At 42.9% G+C, this 17,546-nt stretch overlaps 1 protein-coding gene across 3 annotated transcripts in view; it reads left to right on the plus strand.

Annotated features, from left to right (window-relative positions):
• LOC143326622 (uncharacterized) overlaps window positions 1–16,896 on the plus strand; it is a 30,834-nt gene extending 13,938 nt beyond the window's left edge. For 2 of the 3 annotated variants that reach the window (XM_076740342.1, XM_076740343.1), the window contains exons 8-17: window positions 4,773–5,295; window positions 5,536–5,695; window positions 5,859–5,975; window positions 6,116–6,217; window positions 6,386–6,614; window positions 6,721–7,342; window positions 7,480–7,633; window positions 7,747–7,836; window positions 7,940–8,135; window positions 8,779–16,896. In XM_076740342.1, the coding sequence (XP_076596457.1) occupies window positions 4,773–5,295; window positions 5,536–5,695; window positions 5,859–5,975; window positions 6,116–6,217; window positions 6,386–6,614; window positions 6,721–7,342; window positions 7,480–7,633; window positions 7,747–7,836; window positions 7,940–8,135; window positions 8,779–16,406 (9,821 nt within the window). In that variant the 3' untranslated portion in view covers window positions 16,407–16,896. Of the gene's footprint in view, window positions 1–4,772; window positions 5,296–5,535; window positions 5,976–6,115; window positions 6,218–6,385; window positions 6,615–6,720; window positions 7,343–7,479; window positions 7,634–7,746; window positions 7,837–7,939; window positions 8,136–8,778 lie in introns of those variants that run through there. The other variant, XM_076740344.1, reaches the window with a different exon arrangement.
• The last annotated feature ends 650 nt before the right edge of the window (window positions 16,897–17,546 follow it).

Below are 17,546 nucleotides of genomic sequence, written 5' to 3' on the forward strand. Positions count from 1 at the left end.
AACTAACCTGTTCACAATATCTGCAAATTTTCTTAAAGCCAAAGGCAGAATTTACACACAGCAGTACATAATACAACTGGGAATAGTTTTGAATGCTCTGAAGTGAGAAATTCAGTCAGTTTATCCAAGGACAACGTTTTGTCTTTCATGGTTTGATGAGTTAACTAACAGTGTGGTTTGTCCGTTGCTTTAATGTATCACACAGGGCAGGTCTCATATTGTTTTTCCAGCTGTGTTTTCATTTGACTGCACCATATCCCAACCAAAGCTGAAATGACACACTGATAGGTACAATCAGTTTGCATGACAAGCAAGGTTATAACAACACTGGTTATTGTTCCATGACAGTTTGTTCAGTGATTATGAAGTGCATACATGTGTTTAATGGAGGTATGCAGTAGATCCATGACTACAGTGGCTTGCTAGTTTGATTCATTCAACTTCAATCTGCTAAAGTTTTCTGTGGAAAAGGAGGCATGTAAAAGTTGGTTACAGATACAGATAATCATTACAGACCAGATCTAAGTGAAGCCTTTGAATTTGTGTTTACATACTTGACTGACAGTGAGACTGAATTGCAATTTTGCTGAGATGTGAGCAGTGATTCAGAGGTCTGAAACCAGGGTAAATGCCTACAGTCATCACAAGGAAATTCCTATTAGTAAATGAGGTGAACATTAGAGTAATGGACCACAAGGCTGTAATCTTAAAACTTCAAGTCATAGTGGTGGCAGTCTAAGTTATTTTGGTTTTTAAGAATTTCCCTCTAAAAGTAAATTCCAGGATAGAAGAAAATTTAGTGGATTTATGAAACATCTTTGCCCTTAAGATTGCTTCTAATGTGAACAATTCAGAGTGTGGATGAGGACTTTAATGAGGTGTAGAAGTTTCTCATGCCAAGGGGAAAATGGCTTGTGTACAACAATGGTTATGAAAAACAGTCCTACAGTAGAAATATGTTGTGGGGATGATGTTTATGGTTGATCACGATCTTATTAATTAGAGCAGTGGTGGAAGAAGTGCTGAGATCTTTAACTTAAGTCAAAAGAACAATACCACAGTGCCAAGCCAGCAGGCGGTTGATGGAAACTCTCAGTGGAATCTCCTGGAACAGCTTTGGGGTAATGGTGGCGATGGGGAGCAGTGGGTTGCACAGCAAGAGGTCTCAAAAATGGAATGACAGAGTTTCTGTGATATTTATAGAACAGCGTCTAAGAGCCGATTGACTCCAAGAAAGATTATTGACTAGACATGATGACGTCAGAATTGTGAATGTTGTGATTTTGACAGACGATCAGAGTGAGAGGAACCGCAGAAATTCACCCACAGATGAAAATCATTGAACTTTCACAGAAGTCTCATCACAGATATCTTAAATATAGAAATTGCACGTCAGCCTGTGCGATATGCATGAATATTTAAAATCTTGTGTGACTTGTTAGGTTGATCTAAATACCATTACGTACCATAGTTTCATTAAGTTTGTGTATTCTGAACCATTTAAGATGATCTGAGCTTTTCTTTGACCAATGACAGGGTCATACTTCGAAATCACACCTCCTGACTGACTCCAGTGCTCTTTTCTCTCTCTCTTTGACTCTCACACACTATAGCATAATCATACACAAATAAAGATTCTTCATTCTTAACCTCATAGATGCAGAAAATGACTCTTTGCCCCTTTCCTTCATTCATTAGGTCATTTATTTCATTATTTCCTTCATTCAGTCTGCCTCCCTGTCAGTGTGTAGAAGCAGAAGTGTCTGCAGGTGACACACACAACCAGGATCACCCAGTTTCTCCGTTTTCAAACCTGTTCAACTGTGTAGCATGCTCATTATCTATGAGAGGATGTGACTTTCTTTCTTTGTCTTTCATTAACTGCAGTGTTCTGTACACAGTTAGTCCTCATTTAATGTAGCTTGTATTGACACTGCTTCAGTGTGTTAGTATGTTGGGCATACTGTAAACGACAAAGGAGACATAGAGCCAAATGTTAACCTAGTTTTCTTTAAATAACCCCTCTATGATACTAATCTAATCACATGAAAATATGGTTTGAAGTGGGCACCTCGTACCACAGATGTCATCACTGATTCTTGCCCTCTGCAGCCCCATAAGGCTCAGCATTGAATAGTGGCATCTCATAAGCTCACACCTGTATGCTCATGTGCAGCAAATGGCTCAGTGGTTAACCCAAACATCAAAGCTTCCCCAGCTGGGCCTTTTCTTTATATATGCATATTCTCCCTCTGTATGTATTTTTGTGGCTGCTCTGATTGCAGACATGCATACTAGTTATTAGAAGCACTACTCCACATGATTTTGATCAAACCTCTGATCTCAGAACTGGAGTTCCCCCTCAGGTGCTGCATTGTGACTACTCGCTGCACCTAAGTAGTCCTGATGAACACCGGCAGGTGAAACATTGAGATCCTTTACTCAAGTGAAAGTACTAATATCACAGTGTAAAGATACTCCATTACAAGTGGAAGTCCTGCATTGAAAATGATTCTTATGTAAAAGTATCAAGTATTTAAAGTGAAAGTACTCAAATCTGAAAAATGGCTCCTGGAACTGTTATGCTGTATGTCTTGTACCAGTAGATCATTATGCAACTAATTATTGTTGTCATTATGGATTAATTGCTGATTATTTCCTTGATTAATTGATTGATTGCTTAGTTGATAAAATTTGAGAAGTGCTGTCACAGTTACCCAGAGCCCAAGTGACCAACCAATTGTCCAAACCTCAAAACTATTAATGCACTTAGTACCACGTTCATCTTCACCATGCTGGCTTTTCCTGACGCAGTCTTCAGCACCTCCTGAAACATAAATCCTCACACTCTTTGGTCATGTGAAGGATAAAACTAAGAATCCGTCTCATATCAGTAAAACTAGAAAACTACACAAGTAACCACAAAGCCAGGTCTGATCTAAAGCTCATTCTGATGATCTCCAGTGGGACTTAATTTCTTCAGACAAGCAACTTAACACTGAAGATGTAGAGACCTTAAACATATCAAAATATAGTATGTTAGTATTTATATGGCTAAGTACAGTGCTGTCCTGCACCACGAGCAATTGGTCAAGGAGGACTTTTAATGCAAATGTTAAGAGCTGTTAGTTTTTCATTCATTCATCTGTTGACATTGAAAAGGTTGTAAGAACAATTTCAAGTACAGACAGACAATGATTCTTCCTCTTGGCTTTGATTTACCTCCTCAATCCAGCACTACTTCTTCCTTGAAACAGACAGTTGATCACATTTATCAATATATTTTTATGCCTCCACACCGGCGACAGCTGTGGTGATATCTCAGGAATGTCTCGAGGGAATCTCTTAAAATTTGCCACAAACATTCACTTGGATTCAAGGATAAACTGATCAGATTCTGGTGGTCAAAGGTCACTGTGACCTCACAAAACACATTTTTTGTCCATAACACAAGAGTGCATTCACTAAGTATGATAAACTTGTCTCATAGGACAACATGATGAAGTGATAACTTTTGATACTTTTTTCACTTATCTTGGGTGTCCACCTTGAAAACTGAGGGTTGAAAGTTGACTTTGTTGCTTCTTTTCAGCAACATCCATATTTGAAGCTTTGTAAGTCCACCTCAAGCTCATTGGTTTTGCTGATGTTGAGGTTCAGATGATTGTCATTGCACCATGTGATGAAGCTCTCTATCAGTCCTCTGTAAAAATGGTCTCTTCGTGAAGACAGCATGTTTTTCCTCTGCAAGTTATTCAGTGGAATCATACATGTCAATATAGTGATAACCAAAAAATACACGTAACACCATTTATTAAATTCCTTCAAAGTCTTCACTACATATATGAGTCTGGACAGACGTGGATGTAAACTGCAACCTGACTGATTGGTGGAGGCAACCTCAAGTGTTCTGAAGCTCACTGGTGGAGATCAGGAATAACTGCTGGCGAGCTTTTCCAAACTACACATTTGTACTCTGGCAGTGTTATATATGGGGACAGTGGTTTTATACACAACCCCTGAAACTATTCATTCAAGTCAGTCAATGTCTGTCTCCTGCCTCAAGCTTTTGGGGACAATGTGAAATCAGGCATGCATTAATTGATTGAAAAATCATCTACAACAAATCGTGTTCTTTGAAATAGGTTCAAAGAAGCCAATTTAATGAAGAGTTTTATCAATCGGTATGATGCAAGAGATGCTTAAAAGATTAAAAAATACTTGTGAGAAATATCTGACATTACTTTTTTTTTTCAATAAAAACTGCATAAAAGTGTATTTTGTAAATTACAATGTGGCAGATTAAGAGTTTTAAAAGATATGTCGACTGTAAATCTTTACAATAGACATCTTTGCAATGGAATTTTGAAATCAGAGTTGTATTTATGTAAACTGTTTAGAAGTCAGTGTGTGCCTGTAGTCACATCTCATAATTTTAGTCATGAACTCACCATGCTTTATCAGCCAACTGTATCAACCTTCAGTTTAATCACATTTATGTTTTTTATTTCTCAAGTGATCATAATTCCAAATACAGGACGACTTAACGCAAATGTTAACAAACATTTCTGATATAAACAGACAACATTAAACAAATTTATCAGTAACAAAAAACATTAATAGCTTGTATTTAGTTGTCATATAGTATTATGTGTTGGTACCTGTTTCTTTTAGGTGCGGAAAAGCAATCATTTTATTTATGGATAGCAGATCAGTAAGCAGCATTTCTTCTTACTCACAGAATGCCCTGCTGTTCTTTTTCTTGTTCTCAGCTAAAACGGACAGTACACAGGTAGAGGTTGACAGTGAGGATGTAACTCCTCCAGTGGACACCTCGGCAGATGCTGCTCCATCTTCCCAGCCCTCTGCTGACCCAGCTGCACCACAGAGCCACTCTCCAGAAAAACAAAAGGAGCCAGTCAGCAGTGGTGTGTCTAAGCAGCAATCTGCAGAAACAAATCCCTGTATACCCACCAACCCAGCGAAATCTAGTCCGCCTCCAGCCCCGCAATCCCCATCCACCTCAGCTCCCAGACTTCATGAAACAGGGGCCCTTATGGTCACTAAGACCACATACGTCATACCAAAGAAGTTGTCTGCACCCCAGCCTCCGTCCGGCCTAGTGTCAGCCTCAGCATCATGCCAGAAGCCTTCTTCAGCCCCAACGCTGCTGAGTGAAACCAGAAATCTGCCGGTGCCACCTGCACCCAGTGCTCCCTCCTCCAGACCCTCTCAGCCCAATAACCAGGTCAGACAGAGCATCCAGCGCTCCCTCACCAGCATCCTGTTCAAAAGGTGAGAACTTCTTGATGAATCTGGCTCATAAATTGAAAATGATTCCTGTGAAAAGTTGAATATTCTAAATCTGTGAGTAACCTGCTTGGTGTCCAAAAACAAGGCTATTTTCATCACATTGTAGACTCCAGGAATATATCTGTGGCTTTTGCACTTTTACAAGAATAGAAGTGTAAAAACTGCATGTCGACCAGTGAAGCACAACAAATTTGTTGACTAACTGCCTTTTCTTTTCTCAAGGGTGTCTGATTGTGAGGATTTGGAGGTGTCTGAGAGTGAAGTTGCAAAGCTTGTCGCTAGCATTGAGATGGAGATGTTTGACATATTTCGCAACACGGACAGCAAATACATGAACAAGTACAGAACTATAATGTTCAACCTGAAAGACCCAAGAAACAAGGTTTGTTCAAAGTTGATAAAACCCATTCTGTTTTGTGGTCTTTGTTCTTCCCATAAATTTGAATACTTCTCTCAGTATTGCAGAATTTTGTTTAGTGGGTTTATTAGGAGCAAATAATAGTTGTTTTTAGCATGCTAACGGTCCAGTTATGGGTTTTCTCAAGGGCTTGTTGTATCGAGTTGTGCGTGGAGAAATTAGTCCCTTCAGACTGGCCAGGATGAGCCAGAAGGACATGCAGGCTATCAAGACATCAGAGCCAAGTGCAAAAGAAACAACAGAGGTAAAGTGTAAAGGATATTAAACACAACAACCAAGACAAAATCCATCAGATAATGTGTTTGAACTTGTCATTAAGCCTCAGAATCAAGCAGTGTTTGTGTCAGAAATTATTATTTTCTTCCATTGCTTGTGTGTATCTAGGTTAAGGAAACAGCTGCTAAAACAACGACTTTGCTGCAGAAGCCTGAAGCAGTGAAGGTTGATTTGCCCAGTTTGAAGCCAACTAGACCTGATAGAAGCACAGTGTGTATTTGCCTCGTACATTCAGTTGATGGATTTAAATATGTTTATTTGGTCATTATATTGTCTATCCTTCTCCATATAAACATTTCTCATGAAAGGCCATGGGTGTTTCGATATTTTTTTTTTAAGTCTTATTATGTGTTTGTGTTGGTATATGTTTCTTCCCAGGAACAGAAGAAAAGTCTTCCTGCTCCTGCTCCTGCTCCTGCTCCTGCTCTTGTTCCTGCTCCTGCTCCTGCTCCTGCTCCTGCTCCTGCTCCTGCTCCTGCTCCCAAGACCATAACAAGCCAGCCAAGCCAAAAGAGTGCTGTACCAGATATTCTCACCTGTATGCTGAAGGACACAACATCAGAGCACAAAACTCACCTCTTTGACCTGAAATGCAAGATATGCACAGGTGAATTAAAAAGATGTTACAATAGCTGTGCAATACAGAGTGGGCATTATTATCCAATGACTGTTATTTGTGGATTTTCAAAGTAAATTCTTATTCCTTCCCAAAGGTCAAATACTAGCTGGGGATGAAGAGGAACCTGCAAAGAAAAAACCCAAGGTGTCTGAAACAAGAGATAAATACGAACCATCTTGGAGAAAGTCTGCGGGAGATGACTCCCCTCTGCGTGCACCACCTGACTCACCTGACATGGATTCTCCAACATCATCCCTGATGGATCCTTCATCCCGCCTTACCATTGACTCTCCTGTATTGACTATAGTAGAATCTCCTGCTTCTCCCATAATGGATTCTCCAGCCTCCCCAACTTTAGAGTCTCCTGCTTCCCCTGTCCTGGAGTCCCCTGCATCACCAACTCCAGACACTCCTAAAGCTACTACAACCAAGAGAGCATATACACCAGTCGTGATCCCAGCAGTCTCCACAGTAACCATCACAAGGCGTGACCCCCGCACTGCAGCAAGCAGGTTCTCTGCTCTGTCTAGTGCCACCCCTGGTCCCAGTCACACATCTCATAACCAAGGAGTCCCCTATGCACCTCTTAAAGAAACCAGATTGGCCCCACCCTCAGCACCAGCCTCCTCACTGCAACCAACAAAAACAGTACCTAAATCTATCTTAATGAAGCCATCTTCCTCTGCAGATCCCAGACTGTATGGCTCATCCTCAAGGTATTTAAAGAAATATGCTAGTATATAGAGCAGCATATAGACTTATTCTGTTTGAGATAGTATAGTATGCATTTGAGCAAATTTCACCATAATATGTGGATGTGATTGTCATTGCGCTGTTGTGATTTATGTCTCAGGACCGTGGTATCTGAATCCCCAGCTGATGGTGAGAGTGCTCAGTTCTTGGCAAAGCAAGACATAGTGTGGAAAGGCTTCCTAAACATGCTCACTGTTGCGAAGTTTGTCACTAAAGGATATCTGGTTTCAGGATCTGCTGAAAATCTTAAAGCGGTACAGTACTGCACAGTAATAACTTCATAAAATTCACAGAGCTGTATCAGAAAGGCCTGTTATTGTCATTTGGTGAATTAACAACGACCTGAACATTTTTTTCTTGCGTGTAGGATCTACCTGATACCATACAAATTGGAGGACGAATCTTGCCTCAGACAGTGTGGGACTATGTTGCAAAACTTAAGACCTCTGTTACAAAGGCAAGCAGATGATATACAGTATAATTTATTTCTGTGTTTTGTAAATAATATGTAAAATCTACTGGTATTTTACATCATCTTTTTTGTGTTTTTTGCTTATTAGGAGTTATGTGTGATCCGGTTTCACCCTGCAACAGAGGAGGAAGAAGTGGCCTACGTCTCCTTGTTTTCCTATTTCAGCAGCAGAGGTCGCTTTGGTGTGGTCGCCAATAGCAGCCGTTCTATCAAAGATATATACCTTGTCCCACTCAGTGCAAAAGAATCAATCCCATCGATGCTACAACCTCTCGAAGGACCAGGTGTGATAATGCTTCGACCACCATATAATGAATGTTTGCATAACTGAGCTTGGGCAAGCACCTGTATTAACACCTCTCACCAGTATTAAAACCTCATATTCAGGCTGTAATATCTCACCAATTGAATCATCTTTCACCTATTTTAATACCTTTAATAAGTATCTACTGGGAAAAAAAAAGAAAAATGGTTTCCCCTTAAGCACTTAATGCTTCAAACAAGTTGTTCCATTAAAATTAATATTATTATATAATATTTTTCACATTTCTTGATGATAATGTATGCAGTTTTTAGTCTTGGAAACTGTCTGTAGTTGACAATACAGACAGCAGCTGGCAGAGGTGTTTACCAGGAAGCACTTGAAAGTTTTTCAGTTTTGACTTTCAAGATTCAGTTGTAGTTTTGATTTCATCTGGCATTGAATTTTTGGTCTCAGCTCAGCTTAGTGTTTCTGAGTTTTGTGCAATTATTGATAAGTTAGTGTCCCCAGCCCTAATGAAAAGTCCTTTACCAACACCTATACATTTTGTTAATCTGAATAATTATCTAACATTTCTAATCAAATTTGTCTATCAGGCTTTTAGGAAAAACTGGGAGCTAGTTGATAGTATTTATTTATTTATTGTGTCGCACTTTATTTCACAGGGCTTGAAAAAAAACGGCCCAATCTTCTTCTGGGTCTGGCAGTCGTTCAGAAGGTAAAACGTCCAGAATGCTTCCCTCAGGAAGTTGAAGAGAAGAGACCCCAAGTACATATGTCCAAAGACCCCATGTGGATCCCAAAACCTCCAGTCCTCTATGGTTCTGACAAATTGGAGATATTCCAACCCTACGATCCAGAGACTCCTGCTAACACCACCCCTCCTGGTTCACCATCTTGTCCTGGGTCATCATCAGAGTCTTCCTCATCTGGCTCAGTTACCATACCATCTCTTATGACTTCCGTTAGAGCAAACCCTCCAGTTTCTACCTCAGCCACTGTTGATGCCACTCACTCCACCTCTAGTAGTAGCGTCTCTGACAAGAATTCCACAGCAGCATCCAGTGATGAGACACCACTGCAGACTATCTTGAAGAGCTTGTTTGGCAGTAAGCAAACTGACATCGCCTCCTCTGACGAAAGTTCTACAACAGCAGTTAGTGTTAAGAAGCTTCAAGTGTTTTCTCGGGTGTCTGGATCAATGGTAGACCCAATTGTCCAACAGTATGGACAGAAATCTAAAGTCAAAGAAATAGAAGAAGAGAAAAATGACTTTGACCGACCATATGATCCAGAAGAGGAATATGATCCAGCAATGGGATATGGAATGGTTGCTCCACAAAACGTAGAAAAAATTAAGGCAGTTGGCCCTGCAGTATCAGGCTTTGTAGACGATGATGTGGCCTATGATCCGGAGGACGAGACTATTTTTGCAGATATTCAAAGTGGTGCCAGAGCAAATCCTCCTATTCCAACTCAAATGTCAAATTGTCCATCGATCCCAACCCCAGGTTCCACTCAAGCTGTAACGCCAGCTCCCACTTCGACTCCAGCGCAAACTTCTTCCCAAGCTGAAGTAACACAGAACCTTCCTACAGGAACTGTGGTTGTCTCAGCTGCAACACTTACTGAACAACAGCGGATGCTTGAGGAGCTCAATAAGCAGATTGAAGAGCAAAAGCGGCAGTTGAAGGAGCAAGAAGAGGCACTACGTCAACAGAGAGAGGCTGTGGGTATGTTCATGGCTCACTTTTCTGTTTCTGATTCCCTGATGTCTCCCCCACCAAAATCTTTGCCTGTCAGTCAAGTTTCATCTCTGCAGAGTGGCATAACACAAACAGAGTCAAGGCCTTCAGAATCAACAGATAAAACAAGCAATCTTACAGAGAATGTGGACTGTTCAAATGTGGATTCACAAACTGTAAAGATAGAAGACACAAGTGCAATCCCTAATTTAGAAAAGAATACAGTTACTGTTACAGAGCAAGATGAAACACAGGAAAGTGTTAAGGAAAGTGACAAGTATTCCTCTGCTGGAGAGATTGAAGATTCTGATGTCGCTTATGATCCTGAGGATGAATTCCTTTTTAATGAAATTCAAGAGGAGGTATTTCAAGGAGACAGTAAAAAGACTTGTGATTCATCTTTGTCTAGAGCAGGGCATCGTTCCTGCCGCAAGGCCACTCCTCAGAATTCACACCACAGCAGAAAGCGAAGGCAGTCACCAAAGAGACGGAGTCATCGTGAAAGAGACCGCCATAGAAGTCCTTCAAGAAAGTCACAGCGGTGTTCTCCTTCACATACCCAGAGACGCAGAGAAAGGGATAGACACAGAAGAAGTGAAAGGGACAGGTCCAGGCATAGAGCTAGAGACCAGTCTGAACGACAGGGTCGTCATCGTAAGGAGCATACCTCACGCCGACATTCTCATGGGCGCAGAAGATCCCCATCATCTCCTAGAAAAAAGGAGTCTGTGTCTCCACCAAAAGACACAGAACCTTCCCATCAACTCCTTGAGAAATCATCTACGTTGGTTGCCATTAAAAATGACCCTGATGGAGAATCTAATCTTGTTGAGAGCCCTGATAAAGGCTTTTCTCCCTGTTCACATGAACTTCTTCACAATGTGAAGCTCGAGATTTCAGAACCACCAACATCCCAGGAGCTTCAGAAAAATTCAGTCAGCGACCCTGACGACACAGCTAGAGGATCCTCTACACAGGTGGATAAACCCTCTCAACAGGAAACTCTGCTTAAAAACAAAATTGAAAGTACAGTTCCTCTACGAGAAATTGATCCACCCATTAGAGATTCTCCTCAGAGCCCTGATCCAGAGCCACAGTTTGTCAGACCTAGCAGCAAAGAAAAGAGTGAGGAAATCAGAGATCATGAGACATATACCAGTGTCTCAGTGCCACTTATTAAAGTTGAAAATAGTTGCTTGCCTATTGGTGGTCAAGCAACAATGTCCAATATACCGTGGCCTACTGTCGGAGGTCTGGTATCTAATGTTAGAAATTTTGATTTTAGCGATGTACAGGGTCCAGGTGTCAGAGATCAAGGTATGATAGAGTCCGGCAAACAGATAATAGAGCAAAGTCCAGGCTTAAAGTATCCAGAAAACCTGAGTCAAGAGAGAGGACATTCAAATCCAGCCACATGTCCAGATATTCAGGGCTCACAACCTGATATACACCCTGTGACAAAGCATCTAGGATCTGGTATCAGTGGTCCAAGTATTAGGAATCCAGGACCAGATATAAAAGAACTTGGACACTGGGGAGCACAGGTACATCTAAGAGGAACAGGAATTAGATCCCCAGGGCCTGACATGAGAGGTCTACGCATGCAAGGCATAAGCCCCAGCATTTGGTTTCCTGGTCCACACATACACAACCTAGCTTTAAGTAGTCAAGAGAAATATGTGAGGGACCCAGGGAGTGGAATGCCAGGTTCAGAGACAAATATGAACGAAGGACATGTTCAACATCACAATACTGACAGAATTGGTTCAGGGCCAGTCATGAGAGGTTCAGGGATGAGACGACCAGTGCAAGGTATGGAAAGTTCTACTATGCAAGGCACGAACCCGGATGTGAAAGGTCCAGGTTCAGATGTGAGACATATTGAACCTGAAATGAGAGGACAAATGCTTGTACCAGCTGTTACAAATCCATGCTTGAGAGGACCAGATCTACAGAATGAGAGGAGAGATCCAGTCATGAAGGGCCATGTATTAGACAGACCTGGACATGACATAAAGGGCTCAGAGTCAAGGGAGCCTTCATCACCTATGTATCATCCAAGTCCAGATACAAGGAGGCTGAGGTCAGTTGATGAGAGAAGAAGCCAAGATGTTAATTGTCTACAGGCAGGTTTACTGTGTCTTAAGACAGAGGAGCATAGATCACAGCCAGAAAACCAAAATGGTAGGCCAGGTGTGATGGAAACAGGGAGAGATCAATCTTTTGGGGGTCCACAGATAGAAGGTAGGGCTCCAGATATTATAGGAAGAGTTGAAGGCCAAAAAGATAGAGGTGAAAGTCCACATATCGGGGGTATGACATCTGCTATGAGGGGTGGACAGGCAAGAGATCCAGGTCCATCTTTTAGGGGCTCAAGAAGAGTTCCAAGGCACTCAAGGCATGATGGCAGTCCAGTTTTAGAGGAAAAGGGCCCTCAGAACAGGGGTTTTCAGCCACATGGAAGAGAGGCAGACTTGAGCAGGGTGGGTAGTGGTCGAGAAAGGAGTTTAGATTCGAATACATCTACAGGTTCAGAGGGTGCAGTTCTAAGAGCAAATAGACTATCCCCAGCAATAACAGATGAAAGGCGGGGCTCACAAAGAGTGCGAGATGTACCCATGAAAGTACCAGGGCCAAACATAAATTTTGAAACTGGTGGGTCTAACATGTCCTGCATTGGACAAGACAATAGTGAGCCAGATATTAGGGTAGAAAGGAGTGTGCATGGCTCTGACATGAGAGAATCAGAATCTATGCATGAATTAACAAGGTCAGATATGACAGAACAAAGTTATAGGGTGCCTGTACAAGATATGGGTATGGGTGGCCCTGATATGAAGGGTGATAGAAGTGAGTACCATCCAAGGAGTTTAGGCAGAGACATTAGAGAAACAGGTCCAAATAAGAGGGATGTAGACATGCAGGGAAGAAATATACAGTGTCTATGGCTAGAGAGGAGAAATGAACAAATGGGTCAAGAAGACAGAGGTCCCATTCAAACCATTACAAATCCAGATTGGGGAGGTCCAGGACCAAGTCATGTTGGTCCTGAAATGAGAGGTCAGAGCAGTCAAAATAAAGGCCAGGGTCAACATATGAGGGATCTAGATTGGAGTGGCAAAGGATCAGACACAAGAGATGATTGGAGAGGACCAGACGTGAGAGGTTCAGGTCCAGTTAGAGGAGGTCCATTTATTCAAGATGAATGGAGAGTCCATCAGCCCAACAGAAGAGGTCCAAACATGGAGGACCTGAGGCATGACAGGAGAGAACTAGGGTGTCCTGATTTCATGCCACCAGGACCTGAAAGGAGAGGTTCTGATATGGTAGTCCCAATGCATGACAGGAGACTACCAGGAGGTCCAGATTTCAGGAGACCAGAGCCTGAAAGAAGAGGTCCAACTAATGATATTCCAGGGCCTGGCATGACAGGATCAGGGGGTCCAGACTTTGTGGGACCTCACCCTGAAATGAGAGGTCTGCCTATGGAGGGTCCTGGGCCTAACAGAAGAGGACTGGCAGATCCAGATTTCAGGGGACAATGGCCTGAAAGAAGAGATCCTGATATGGCTGGTCCAGGGCCTGACAGGAGAGGACCAGGGGGGCAAAATGTCTGGGGGCCGGGCCCTGAGAGGAAAGGTCCAGCTATGGATGCTTATGATAGGCAAGAACCTGGAGGTCTGGATTTCAGAAGACCAGGACCTGAAAGGAGAGGTCCTACTATGGAGGGTCCAGGGACTGACAGGAGAGGACCAGGAGGCCCAGATTTCAGGGGACCAGGCCCTGAAAGCAGAGGCTTATCTAGGGAGAGTCCTGGGCCTGACAGGAGGGGACCAGGAGGTCCAGATTTCAGAGGAGCAGGACCTGAAAGGAGAGGTCCCACTATGGAGGGTCCTGGGACTGACAGGAAAAGACCGGGAGGCCCAGATTTCAGGGGTTCAGGGCTTGAAAGGAGAGGTCCCACTTTGGAGGCACCAGGACCTGACAGAAGAGGACCAGGAGGTCCAGATTTCAGAAGGGCAGGGCCTGAGAGAAATTTATCTGTGGAGCATTCTGTACCTGACAGTAGAGGTCCTGGATGTCCAGATTTCAGAGGGCCAGGACCTGACAGAAGAGGACCTGGAGTTCCAGATTTCTGTAGCCCAGGGCCTGAAAGGAGAGGTTCTGCTATGGGTGGACTGGGGCCTGACAGCAGAGAATCTGGAGTTCCAGATTTCCAGGGACAAGGGCCTGAAAGGAGAGGACAAGGTGGTCTAGACTTAAGAGGGCCTGGGTGTGAAAGCAGAGGCCCCTTTATGCATGGTCATGGGCCTGACAGGAGAGGACCAGGAGATCAAAACACTGGTGGAGTGGGTCCTGACAGGAGAGGACCATATATAAGGGGTCCTGGGTCTGATTTCACAGGAATGGGCTCTGAACAAATTGGTCCAGGTATGGAAGGCCCAGGGCCAGGACAGGGAGCACCACACTTCTGGATTTCTGGGCCAGAAAGTGGACCTATAAATATGGAGACCCCAGGGCCTGAAGGGAGAGGCCCAGGCATCAGGGGACCAAAGCCAGAAAGGCCAGGTTCTGGTATGAACTGTCCAGAGCCTAACAGGAGAGGGCCAGGAGGTTCAAATTTCAGAGGACCTGGGCCAGAAAAAAGACCTCCAGACATGGAGGCAACAGGCAACAACAGGTGCTTTTCAGAAGGCCCACAGTTCAGGGTTCCTGAGCCAGAGAGAAGACCTCCAGATATGGAGGGCCAAGAGTCTCATAGCAGAGGTCCACACTTGAGCGGAATAAGGCCTGAAAGAACTGTCATGGAGGGTCCAGGGTCCAGGAAAGGTCCAAGAGGTCCAGATTTTAGAGGACCAGGTTGTGAAAGTAGAAGTCCACACATTGAGGGTCCAGAACCTGACAGACAACAACCAGGAGGCTCAGGCTTCAGGGAATCTGGGCCTGAAAGGAGATGTCCAGATATGGAGGGCCCAGGAACTGATTGGAGAAGATCAGGTGGTCCAAACGTTAGAGGCCAAGGTATCAGACAGAGAGGTCGAAATATTGGTCTAAGACATAGAAGAGCTGGCTTTAGGGGCTCTGCACCTAACAGGAGAGACACAGACACAGAGGAACAATGGTCAGATGGAATAGGGCCCAGTATGGAGGCTGTAGAAAATGAGAGAGAATGTTCAGGAGATGATTGGAAAAGAGATGGCAACAGGGGTCCAGGTTCCATCTGGGAAAGTCCAGATGACGAATGGAGAGCCCCTGGAAGTAGGGGGCCAAAGCCCATGCAGGAAAGACCAAATATGCGCTTTCCAGGGCCTTTGAGAGGTCCAGGAGATGATTGGGGTGGTTCTCATTGCAGGGGTCCAGGGCCTGTCCAGGATGACCCAGATATGGTATGCCCCGTACCTGGTAGTAGAGGACCTGGGAATGAATGGAGAGAGCCTGACAGAGGGAGTGATGGGCCAAACAGATGGGGGCCTGGTCCATTTTTTAGAGGGGAAAGAGATCCAGACAATGGAGAACAGGGCCAAGATAGAAGAGGTCCACGCATTAGAGGCCCAGGATCAGATATGAGGGGGGGTTCAGATATGGGGAATGAATGGAGGCACCCAGACTTCAGGGATAATATGAGAGAGCTAAACACGGAACAACCTGGGGCTCATAGGGGAGGCCCAGACTCATGCCCAAACAGGAGAGAATTTGAGATGGAAAGTTTTGATAAAAGAGGTCCCAGGGGTCCAGAAATAAGACGTTCAGGGCCCGAAAATAGAAATTTAAACATTGAAGGTCCAGGGACTGATGGGAGGTTTTCCGATTTTGAGGGGCTAGGGCCTGAAAGGCGAGGTGTAGACATGGAAAGCCTTAGAACAGATAGAAAAGGATTTGATGATTTTAGGAGGGAAAGGAGAGGTCCAGAGATGAGAAGGCTAGGGCCACATAAAACAGATATGAGGGGCTTAGCACCTGAAATCTCAGATGTAAGACATGGGCCTGGGAGGTGGGATACAGTCTCTGAGGACCCAGGGTTAGACTGCAGGGGATCTGAACCAGCATCACCTCATTTCAATAGTCCTCATCATGTTGCCAGATTCCAAGGCCCTGGTGATCCACATTCTGCGCTGTACAGTGGTCCCTTAGGTCCAGCTCAAAACAGTGGAGGAAACTTATGCCCTAGTCAAAATCAGCAAGCAGTAAAACCCCAGAGACACAAAGCTGCCTTACTTCCCACTCCCACAGAAGGTCTCATACGCTTCCCAAATCGAATGATCAACAAGCCTGATGTCTTCAGCCTCAAACGAAAACAAACAGGTCACCCAACAAACAGGGAGTGGAATAGAGGAAGACCAGTGAGTCGCGAAAGAGAGTTTGTCAAAGGGCACAGACGGGAGCAGGATAAAGGTCCTGCTAGTAAAATAAGCACACCTGTAGCTGCAGCCACAAAGGAAAAGGGCAATGAAACTGATAAACAGGGGATTCGTGGTGCAGCTGTAGAAACTAAAACCAAACACCGTATGGACAGTGATGGAAATAGAGGCAATGTCAAGCCAAGTTAGACCCCCCTCATGGACCTCTCATGACATCTAGTCTAGTCTCTAGTTTCGTGATATTGGATAGAGATACTACAGCATAACAGACACTGAATGTATTTTTTATTTTATTTTATTTTATTTTATTTTATTCTAAAGCCATATGAAAGATCAGACATCATGGCTTGATATGGAAATGCCCGGAGGTATATAAGCTCATTATGTTCGAGTTTATCTTCTATTCAAAGTAGATCTGTTTATTTTTGTTATTTGATCATGACTTAATGCCTCTTAAACTTGACTGATCACTTGTAAATTTAACTACATATTTCTTGTTGGAAATGTTTTGTACAGAAAATGTACAGTTTTTGTTTCTTTTCTTTTTTTTTTTAATTACCTAGCCATAGTGTCAATACAGTAGCGTTGATCTAGCTTTTATGTTCTTCTGCTGATTAAAAAAAATGGCTTGTTTCCTTGTTCTCTCAGAATGCAAGAAGTCAATAAAATAAGACATACCTTTTTAAATTTGTATTTATTCAGATTTTGTCATAAATATTTGGATTCATTGATTGATCAGTTGACCAAACATGTAACTTAAAAAAGAGTCAGTCCCATAGTTAAGCACAGTTTAGAGGTACAGTTAAAAGTCTCCTTTACAGAGGTTGATGAGACATTTTAGTAGTTATAATTTTTCCAGTGACTGATGTCTCTCAAGAAGCAATGTCTATAAAAGACTTAAGAGTACCTAACTTGACTGTCAGAGATGAATGTTGACACAAAAGTTAGTTTTTAATTCTATTTAATTAATATATCTGTTGGTGGAAGGCGAGGTTCTTAAACAAAAGTAATGATACCACAAAGTAAGAATGCTCCATGAAATGTTCATTCAAAGCTTTTAATTAAGTATAGTGAGCAAAATGTACTTAAATATTATGCTGGAAAAAATGCCCATGCAGGTGTTACTGCTGGAGTGGATTGGTAAGTAATCAATACCAGTTAATAGTATTAGCTAATGTATGTTTTGTATGTAAAATGTTTATTTGTAAATTAACCATAGCTGTCAAAAATATGATGTCAAGTAAAAAGTGAAATAGTTTTGTATGCAATGTGGTGGAGTACAAATATAAGTAACTCTATAACAAGTACCTCAAAATTGTTCTTAGTACA

Source organism: Chaetodon auriga, chromosome 10 (assembly GCF_051107435.1).
Source record: "Chaetodon auriga isolate fChaAug3 chromosome 10, fChaAug3.hap1, whole genome shotgun sequence".
Taxonomy (NCBI): Eukaryota; Metazoa; Chordata; class Actinopteri; order Chaetodontiformes; family Chaetodontidae; genus Chaetodon; species Chaetodon auriga.